Below are 11,405 nucleotides of genomic sequence, written 5' to 3'. Positions count from 1 at the left end.
ATCTTTTAGAAATCTTTTATAGTAATAAACAATTGCTACATCATAACAAATATACATTTAATGTTTTACAAAACATAACAATACAAAACAATATATAAATACGATCCTGATTAAACAATATCTGTCTTTAGAACTCTGTCACCTGTAGATTAAACAATATCTGTCTTTAGAACTCTGTCACCTGTAGATTAAACAATATCTATCTTTAGATCTCTGTCACCTGTAGATTAAACAATATCTGTCTTTAGAACTCTGTCACCTGTAGATTAAACAATATCTATCTTTAGAACTCTGTCACCTGTAGATTAAACAATATCTGTCTTTAGAACTCTGTCACCTGTAGATTAAACAATATCTGTCTTTAGAACTGTCACCTGTAGATTAAACAATATCTATCTTTAGATCTCTGTCACCTGTAGATTAAACAATATCTATCTTTAGAACTCTATCACCTGTCCATACCTTAGTGGTAATCCTATTTCAGAGTCTTTTTGTTGAAAACATTCCACTAAGTTAGTTATGATGTCATTAATTGAAGTTTCTATAAGTTATTTTATACCGCAAGTATTGTAGGAGTGACAGCTTGTCATTGTGTTAATCTGTTTTGTCTAAAATATTTCAATACGCCAAAATGTTAACGTGTGTGACCATTATATAGGTGGTATCTCATAAATCAGAACTTGAATATTCCTTGTTTTGATCAACTGTTATCAGACCTACATGCAGCATTAGCTAGTGACAGATACATGTACATCTTATACATGTGTATGAGATAGCACTGTCTTAGGCAAAGCACCTGCTCAAATATCAAATGTGATCAAAGCCAGGCAGGTATATACTGTATATCTATATAAATCAACATACAAAGTGTATATAACAAGTTTCTAATAGCAGAACTTAAGATCGGAAGCAGGTCTTTAGCAAGATTTTCCAAAACTTCAGTGCAGTTTTTTCTTTTTAATTAAGATAAAAAATAATTTCAAACAAAATCAAATTTACAAAACGAAATTCACTTTTTTTTTTTCGACTACCAGTATTCATAAGTACTTCATAAGGTAGCTTTCTTAACCTAAACAATTTAACTAGTCCTGGACAATTTCATTTCAGTACAAAGGAAAATCAAATAATTTCTATTTTGGAATAGGATGTCTGCATACCTAGAGGATGAAACCGTGAAATCAACAGCATTTATCATCTGAGTCGATATAATTATAAATCCTGATAATGACAGGTACAATCAAAATGAAGTTCAACAGACAAAATATGGTGAAGACAAAGATCACACCTTAATTAGTACCCCTGTTGAGTAGCATGTCCTATATTTTATCTATTACTGTAAAGCATGTTAAGTGTAAATTTAAACTTCATTTTCAGCAAAAAACATTTTTTGAGATTTTGTTTTTAAAACTTGAACTGTATGGGAGCTAGGTATTCCAACAAATGGCATATCAAATTGTTAATCACCCTAGAGACTAAGTCTTGATTCTGTGTATTTTTAGTATCGGTCAAGTCTTCAGTAATAGACTGGGAACTCAAGTTGATTTAAGACCAGTTACCTGTATGCCCAGTGAAACAACACTGAAATTAGTTCAAGGGACAGGCCACTGACAAAATACGAAGAAAAAGTTCAGACAAAAAATCTGGACCACAAAGTTTTACAGAAAATAAATAGGTAGTCCTCAAAGCTGACAGAGGACTTATCAATATATAGCAAAATGTTTTCTCCTATAAACACATCAATACAAACCTCTTCATTAACGTACATGTCACAAGCAAATGTAACAGGAAATGAAAAATGCAATGTCCAGACTGGGACTGGCACCTGTGGACCCTCAAACCCTAGACAGACACTCTAACCATCTGACCATCTGAGGATCGGTGTTGAGCCCAGTCTTATTCTGCTACATTAAAACTTGAATATAAGGAGTAGAGAAAGAAGTTTAGAAAGTATAGAAACACCATACAGAAATTATCATTCCTTACTGTCTACATAATGAAAATCTAAAACAGTAAGTATGAGATTATGATATTTCTTTTCAAATATCAACGATTTCAATTATGTGTACATATATGCACGTTTAAAAATTACAAATAAAATATAACAAACTTGACATGTATAAAAATATATCAAACTGGTTTGTTCTATTTTTTCAAAATATAAAATGTACATTTAAGAAAAAAATTTAAATTAAAGGTATCATGGTATAAGCTAAAATGTAGGTCATCAGAATGAATACTGAAATCATCTATCATAGCCCTAAAAACAGTCATAAATCCAATTAAATCCAATAGCATGCAACTTTGGCTCACAAACAGCATCTTATCGAAATGAGCAAAAATCTCCAAACATGTAAACGATTTTGTATGGTCATATAAGATCATAGCAACAATTCGTTCTCAATGGACTCCGATAGTTTTATAGAAGCCAATCACATTTTGTGATGCACATAGGGACTTGGAATACTTACCAACCCTTCCACAGCCTATATAAGTATCTAATACACATATTATATGAACTGTAGGGTTCGCAATTGGTGCCAAGTCCCTGTGGGGTTGCATACAAACAAATAATTTACATATATATACAATGTGTATACAGTTGAACCTGTCAAATGTGACCTTCCCTGGGAGGCAGTGAAAAAGGTCACATATGACAGGTGGTCTCTTAATCAAGGTACTGGAAGCTAGTATTATAGAAAATAACATTGGGAGGGAAAAAATACGTCATATATGAGAGGGAGTCGCTAAAATTCAATGAATGCTTGGCAACATTTGGAAAAAAGTGGAATCAGTTTAGAACGTGCCAAATTTCTCAAAAATAAGCAATGATAGAGAGGTTTTTCAAAAGAAAGATAATTATGTTAGAAGGAAATGCTATCGACCAGAACGAAAGTTCTGCATGGTGGAACAATACACAAGTCTGGTGCCAAAGTGATGAAAGTTCTTCCATCAAAACGTATAAAGTACAAAAAATTGTAACAAGGTTAATTGCTCTATCAAAATGCTGCTTAAGAAACTGTATCAGTATGTCATGATTATTAAATCCAACCTAATTTGTTTTAAAACAAAGGCAGATAAGTCTCCAGACATGTTTGAATAATGAAAATCATCAAAGAGGAATAACTCTTACAAAAACACAACTACATATCAGGTTTATAAAGTCTACTAAATTTCAAAGACATTTAGTTTGAACCCAAGAGAGGAGATCTCCAGACAAGACTACAAAATTAAAATTAAAATTAAAATAATCATGATTACCCGCTGTAAAGCCTACAAAATTTCAGATATTGATTGAAAACTTGAGAGATTTCCAGGAAAACTTAAGTTTACAATGGACGAACAGACAACATCATATCAAATTTTGACCTTACATCAAATACTTCTACTAATTCTCATTACACTGTTGTGAAGAATACTGAATCCCTCAAACTTTGAATTTTGATACTAGAAATGGTGTTGAATGTCAAATTCTGAAATTGTGTAAGCAAATTTAACAGGTCTAGTTATTTTCAAGTTGAAAACTTGATTGGGACATGACGTGACGGAAGGAGACAAGACTGATGGACATGGATAAATCTTTATCCCCCTCATGAAATGGCAGCTTTGGGCATAAACAAGAGACCCCTGAGGGATCCTGGCAACCACCATTGAATGATCTTCATCAGCCTTACAAACAACTGATCGTTTCTCTATTTTTCCCTTCTTTCCACTCTTCCTCTTAATCATTTGATAACAAGGGGAATCTATATATGAAGTCTTAGAAAGATCTAAGAAAAACTTTCTGAGATGTAAATTTCAATTTTTCATTTGTTTGTGCAACCAAGGGACCAATATTCATCCAGTACTTCTCAAGAAATAGCAAATTATTTTCAGCTGACTGCCTGTTGGCCAATTTGCTTTACTGGTCAGTCTCAAAATTAAATGGGCAAAACTAGGGGAATCTACAAATCAAATTTCAGAAATATCCCTGGACCAGTACTTCTCAAGAAATAGTTCTAACAAATTTTCATTGTCAAAATCAAAGATGGCCGCATGTCAGCCATTTTGTTTATCTGGTTAATCCCGAAATCACACGTGCACAGAACAAAGGGGAACCTTCATATGAAGTTTGAAAAAGATCCATTCAGTAGTTCTTACGAAATATCAATAACAAGAATTGAACAGGTAACGTACAGACCATGGACATTAGATAATTTGAACATCATCAGATGGTGGGCTAAAAATAACAAAAATGTTACTCACTATCAGTATTTTAACCAATCGATGATGATTTGGCACACATGTACAACTGGGTAATGTCCACAGCTAATATGGCAGTTAACATGAACACAAGTATCTCTTAAAGATACTTTCATTATATAATTTCCTAAATTCCTGCAAAACTCTTCTGAAAAAATTCTTTCAAAACTTTTTTTTAATTGATATGATACTGATTTTCTCATCCAGGTTCTCTCAGGCGATAATACAGGATCATAGGGGAACCCTGCAAGGAAATGAAAATGTTGATGATTAACCTAAACTCTTAACAATATGTTCTTGTTTGCTGTTTATTAGTAATTATTTACTCCATAAATATAGAAATCTAAAATGTGTAGCTTTCATTCATAGCCATAATGGGTATATTGTTCTATGACAAAACACCTGTATGTCTAGTTTGTAATATCCTGGTGACTGTTTTCTCATTAACAGTAAATTATTGTCAGAGCTACATACACAGAGAATGTTATCAGTGCTCTCTAAGATAAAAACAAAAAACAAAAACCAGGAGGCAGACTTCCTGAAATAATGAATCTAGAATCTCAATATTAATAAATGAATGAGCTTTAAGTTGAATTTGAGACAAATCCAAAATGTGTATACTTACTCGTGGACTCCAGTACACCAGGTTTACTTGTTTCATAGACATTTCATCTGACAGCTCGTCATTGTCACACATCATCTCCACCTGTAAAATGTCAATCAGCGATGTTAACATGGCTTCCAAACATGTGGTGGGTATATAAAGTACAGCCATCTACACCAACTAAATTCCACCTTCTGTATTTGTTATAAACAGGTAACCAAATAATGCCAAGTAATATCTCCTAGACAGTATAAACTCTTCCAAACACAGTTATCTCTCTTAGACAGTATTAACTCCCCCAAACACAGTTATCTCCCCTTAGCAGTATTAACTCCCCCAAACACAGTTATCTCCCCTAGACAGTATAAACTCTTCCAAACACAGTTATCTCCTCTAGACAGTATCAAATCCCCAAACACAGTTATCTCCCCTAGACAGTATTAACTCCCAAAAACACAGTTATCTCCCTTTGACAGTATTTAACTCCCCAAAACACAGTTATCTCCCATTGACAGTATTTAACTCCCCCAAGCACAGTTATCTCCCCTAGACAGTATTAACTCCCCAAAACAGAGTTATCTCCCCTAGACAGTATTAACTCCCCCAAACACAGTTATCTCCCCTAGACAGTATTAACTCCCCAAACACAGTTATCTCCTCTTGGCTGTATTAAATCCCCCCAACACAATTATCTCGACTAGACTGTATTAAATCCCCCCAACACAATTATCTCGACTAGATAGTATTAACTCCCCTAACAGTTATCTCCCCAAAAACAGTTATCTCCCCTAGACAGTATTTAACTCCCCCAAACACAGTTATCTCCCCTAGACAGTATTAACTCCCCAAAACAGAGTTATCTCCCCTAGACAGTATTAACTCCCCCAAAACACAGTTATCTCCCCTTGACAGTATTAACTCCCCCAAACACAGTTATCTCCCCTTGACAGTATTAACTCCCCAAACACAGTTATCTCCCCTTGGCTGTATTAAATCCCCCCAACACAATTATCTCGACTAGACAGTATTAACTCCCCAAACAGTTATCTCCCCAAACACAATTATCTCGACTAGACAGTATTAACTCCCCAAACACAGTTATCTCCCCTTGACAGTATTAACTCCTCAAAACACAGTTATCTCCCTTGGCTGTATTACCTCCCCCAAACACAGTTATCTCCCCTAGACAGTTTTAACTCCCCAAAAACAGTTATCTCCCCTTGACAGTATTTACTCCCCCAAACACAGTTATCTCCCCCCTAGACAGTTTTAACTCCCCAAAACACAGTTATCTCCCCTAGACAGTTTTAACTCCCCAAAAACAGTTATCTCCCCTAGACAGTTTTAACTCCCCAAAAACAGTTATCTCCCCTTGACAGTTTTAACTCCCCCAAACACAGTTATCTCCCCTTGACAGTATTAACTCCCCCAAACACAACTAGAACTGTCGCCAGGATGGCTGACTAATACCCCCGCAATCTGCACGAGTCAATAGTGAATTGGAACTGTTAATTAGTGGCTAACTAAGATAACCCAGTAAAATAGTGACCAGTTGCCATAGCAACCATAATTTTGAGAAAAAGAAAGTGGCATGCACATCTACACATGGTCCTCTATATTTGTGTGAAGTTTCATTGAAATTGGCCATTTAGTTTAGGAGGAGTTGTCCGGACAAACTTAAAGTTATGGTTCTTATCGGAAAAACCTGTTTATAGTGACCAGTTGCCATAGCAACCATAATTTTGAAAAAAAAGAAAGTGGCATGCACATCTTCACATGGTCCTCTTTATTTGTGTGAAGTTTCATTGAAATTGGCCTTTACAGTATTAACTCCCCCAAACACAATTATCTCCACTAGACAGTATTAACTCCCCTAAACAATGATTACTCCCCCAAAAACAGGTATCTCCCCTACACATTGTTTACTTCCCTAATACAGTTATCTCCAAATACAGGTCTTACTCCCCCAAATTCAGTTATCTCCCCTTTACAATGTTTTCTTCGTAAAAAAAATAATCTCTCCTAAACATTATTAACTCCCCCAAAGACAGTTATCTTCCCTTGACAGTATTGACACCCAAAATATCGCTATCTCCCTTTAACAATGTTTTCTCCCCCAAATACAGTTATAGCCCCTCGACAGTATTAACTCACTCAAATACAGTTATCTCTCCTTGACAATGATTATTTTCCAAATAAAGTTGTCTCCCTTAGACAACTACAACAAAGGTTTTTCTCCAGAAAAGTTTCACTCCCCTTGACAAAGTTATCTCCTTGACAAAAATATTTTCCCTGTAGGAATGTACTTACCTCTACTCCATTAGGAATGTTCAGTTTTTTGGTAATGATTCTCTTCAAGTGAGCAATGAGAACCCGTATAGAACATCGAATAAACTTTCTCTCCAGGACCTTCAGATCAAACATCTCCCCACTCACCTGGATCGACTGAATACTACAAAGATATTACGAAAAAATAAAAAAATATGCAAGAATATTCTATACCACATATAACAAACAAGAGATCCAAGAGGGATCTTGTGCTCGCCATTTAATGATCTTTATTGGTTCTATCTTTCTTTCTCTTCTTTAATGATTTGATAACAATGGAGATCTAAAGAGATTTCAAAACTGAAGATGGCTGTGAACACATTCAGCAGCGATTTACCTGTATCTCTCCAGACAAAGTCCAATCTGTTCATCATATTTATATTGGTGTGCGTTGGGATTGTTGAGGATACATGACAATTTCGGAGCGGCCTTCTTTTCCACAACAATACCTGACAACAATAATATTTGACAACAAAAAATTATTAATAATTGGAAACGAGAAAAAATAAGAACTGTCCTCCAAAGAACAATTAATAACGCTGGGTCATAAATGGAACAGATATCCTCACATTCACTCTAAAGTCCAACCTATCTTTTTTTTCAGATTTATCATATAATGGTTAAGTTTTATGGATAAGACACTTCTGTTCTAGTTACCATGACAATATAAAGTTAGCTACCCACTGCAGCTTTTTAAGCTTATAATATGCAAACACTAAATTTGAAGGCTTTACACTTAAAAAGCAGCTGAAATAAATCAAATATCCTTATAATACCAGGTTTGAAAGAAAATTGGTCGATAAAATATATACTAGACTTTAAGGGTAAAATAGTATTCACCAATCAAAGACATCCATTCAGGAAGTCTTGGAAACAATATGGGGACAATGAGACACATAAGTACATGATATCCTGATCATAAATACAAAGATTTGTTGAAATTCATCAAGTATAGTTGTTCAGATAAGGACAGATACAATTTTTTCAAGAAAAAGGGCAAACAAATTTCTATGGCATTAACAAAGGGGCACCCTTACATCCATACAAGAATAAGAATCCAACACAGTCAAATGTTAAATAACATTACAAAGATATAATTCTTTATTCCTTTTCTTCTCTTTGTGATTCTACCTTTCTTTTGTTTTGCAAATCCTCTTGATTTGTAGAAATCTTCTCTTCTTTTTTCTTCATCTAGATAAAACAAGAGGCCCATGGGACTTAACATTCACTTAAGTTCTAAGATAAATATATTTCAATCAATCTTACCCATTTTGGCCGTGCCCATCAGTCCCTGAGGTGCATATAACTATGAAATTGACATCCCATGCTGAAAATTCTCACCAAATATTGATTATTTCTGATGGCTATTCACCAAATGATCCTCAAAAATGTGATTTCCCTATATAAACTACTGGAAAGTATACCCTTCCACAGTGGGAAACCTGAGACCCCAGGGTCATAAAACTCACAAATTTGGTGCTTATTTGGTTAGGGAGGGGGAACATATAATTCATAATTTTGGTTGACCTCTGACCATGGAAAGTTTCTTTGAATTTTCATTGAACTTAGTTCTTAAGTTTTCGGAAAAGTTGAATCTATAATCTGTTTACATATCATGACACATGATGATGGATAAAAGGCGGTAAGAATAGGTCACTTGTGACTTCAAAAAAATTGTAAGTAATCTTAATGTGAAACCTTACTGCCTTTTCTGTCAAACAGTGAACTAGTGACATTTTAAAATTGATCAAAATACACCAGATTCTAAGCAAAGAAGCTTACAATATTTTCAGACAATGTAAACTCAGTTAATTAAATAAAAGTGTAAGCTGAAATCTGATGTCTTTACTGCCTTTTTAATTCATTACCTTATACATTTACCTATATAAAAAAGATTTGTTTTGACTGGAGTAACACTGAAGCTACTTTTGTTTTTAAACAACTAACTGTATATTCACAACAGTTATAATGCTGATGATCAGATGAATATACACAAATGTCAATGATACTCAGTCATATCTCAGGCAGCTTTTTTTAACTCTACCTGTACTAATCTCAATCTGTATAGGTACTAATGACGTTTGTGTACTTACTTTCAAACAAGTTAGGTACTAGTTTGTAGACAATGTCCTGCATGGTTCTGTCAGCGCGTAGGTGAATCAGTGGTTGTGATTCGTGAACTTTGTTTCCACATTGTGGGCAGCTCTTACTTGTTTGAAGATATTTAACAATACAACTTTTGCAAACTGTCAAGAAAAGAAAATAACCTACATCATGAAAGTATTATTTGCAATAAAATAACTACTAATGAATACCAAAATTTAAAATTGGGCCAATCCAAACTACATTGGGAAAGTTTGCAGGTAATAAATATCTCTGCATGTTATTTTTTATCCTCCTAAAAAAAAGTAGATGAACACACACATGTGTAAGAGGAGTGGAAAAATGAACAGCCAGACCAGAGTTCAAACCTGGTACTCTGAACTCTAGTTGGATGCTCTACCAATCAGCCGTCGATGATTATTTCGGTCCAGTTCATCTACACCCTTTCTTTCCTTTTTCCAAGTCTTTGATCCCGACAACAACAACTCACAACCCAGGTTCTGGTATCCCCTTGTAAAGTAATGACCTTATTTGAAACAAGGTTTGGTCACAGGCACCAAATGTAAGAGTGGGAAAATGTATGGCCAGACCGGGGTCAAACCTGGGGCTCTGAACATTAGCTGGATGCTCGGCCAATTGAGCTGATAATCGACCCGGTCCAGTTTCCATACTGTAGTACACATGAACTTACTGGACATAGCTGGTTCTGTGGGTAACATTTCACTAACAAGAGTGAAATAAACAGAAAAATAATGAAGGGTAACTGATGAAACTTATTGTATACTTGATTAGATATCCTCTATATACTTACAGGTATGAAGACAGCGTTAGATATCCTGTATATACTTACAGGTATGAAGACATTGTTAGATATCCTCTATATACTTACAGGTATGAAGACACTGTTAGATATCCTCTATATACTTAGATATGAAGACATCGTTAGATATCCTTGATATACTTACAGGTATGAAAACATCGTTATATATACTTACAGGTATGAAGACATTGTTAGATATCCTGTATATACTTATAGGTATGAAGACATTGTTAGATTTCCTCTATATACTTACAGGTATGAAGACACTGTTAGATATCCTCTATATACTTACAGGTATGAAGACATCGTTATATATACTTACAGGTATGAAGACATTGCTATATATACTTACAGGTATGAAGACATCGTTATATATACTTACAGGTATGAAGACATTGTTAGATATCCTCTATATACTCACAGGTATGAAGACACTCAGTGGTAGTAGTGGCATCGATAAAGTAGCCGCCACACAGCGAACACACAATGTGCTCATTAACATCATAAACACGGATCTTCAACAACTGTAAATAGAAGTCCAAAACAACATCAAACAAGTATCAGCAATAGTATTTAATATGTACATGTCTTTTCCACTTACATTAAATCTACAACATAGTAGCCAAAACGATGACAATCAAAGGTGTAGAAAATGTGCCTCGGTAGCCGTCATCGCTGTGACAGTTGTCAGTGCAGTCATGCGTGAGCTTCAGACCAATCCCCCCTAGAACGTGGGTTTGAGCCGTAATGGCGGCAGAGGATAATGTCTGTTGGGTTCGTTGTTCCCCCACCTATGGCACGTTGGTTTTCCCCCGTGGGTTTTCCTCCAACATCCAAAACAATATTTGTTCCCTCAGCAGCGTCGTAATAGAAGCTCTACAGAGGTACTGTTGCTTGTTACCATGTACCCGACGATAAATAAAAGGTTATTTTCATTTTCATGTATGTAAATATCTTTATAAACAACCTCCAAATCTAACTAACGTAGCAGTGTATGCAATCTGATGATCGTGATAGCACAGCATTAATGTGCTATAATTAAGGTGGATGTAGCCTATATGAATATGTTAAATATATGAGGGATATGCGAATAATCACAATAAATAAACGATATTGTTATATATCAATAAGATGTTTACCTCGTCCATGGAAGCGTCCATCTTGGAAAGTGTTTGACAGGTGTGCGTATTTCCGGTTAGACAAGTGTAATGTTGCATTGCTTTTTTAACCAACGACTGCACTGATTATAATAGATTTTTTCATCCATGTTCAAAACAGAATTCCTCAATATGCATACAAATTAAATAACGT

The 11,405-nt window shown here is 34.9% G+C and overlaps 1 protein-coding gene across 1 annotated transcript; it reads right to left on the bottom strand.

Annotated features, from left to right (window-relative positions):
* Positions 1–11,337, bottom strand: LOC117339406 (polycomb group RING finger protein 1-like). Its single transcript, XM_033900973.1, has 8 exons — positions 11,234–11,337; positions 10,516–10,618; positions 9,265–9,417; positions 8,303–8,362; positions 7,509–7,620; positions 7,154–7,295; positions 4,865–4,945; positions 1–4,483 (listed from the first exon to the last, which is right to left on the bottom strand). Exons 1-8 carry the CDS (start codon positions 11,309–11,311, stop codon positions 4,439–4,441), a joined length of 774 nt encoding a protein of 257 aa, XP_033756864.1. The 5' UTR covers positions 11,312–11,337; the 3' UTR covers positions 1–4,438.
* Positions 11,338–11,405: the final 68 nt, after the last annotated feature.

The sequence above is a fragment of the Pecten maximus genome, chromosome 12 (genome assembly GCF_902652985.1).
Source record: "Pecten maximus chromosome 12, xPecMax1.1, whole genome shotgun sequence".
NCBI lineage: Eukaryota > Metazoa > Mollusca > Bivalvia > Pectinida > Pectinidae > Pecten > Pecten maximus.
Note: the sequence above shows the minus strand (reverse complement) of the source record. Positions and strands in the feature narration are given on the sequence as shown.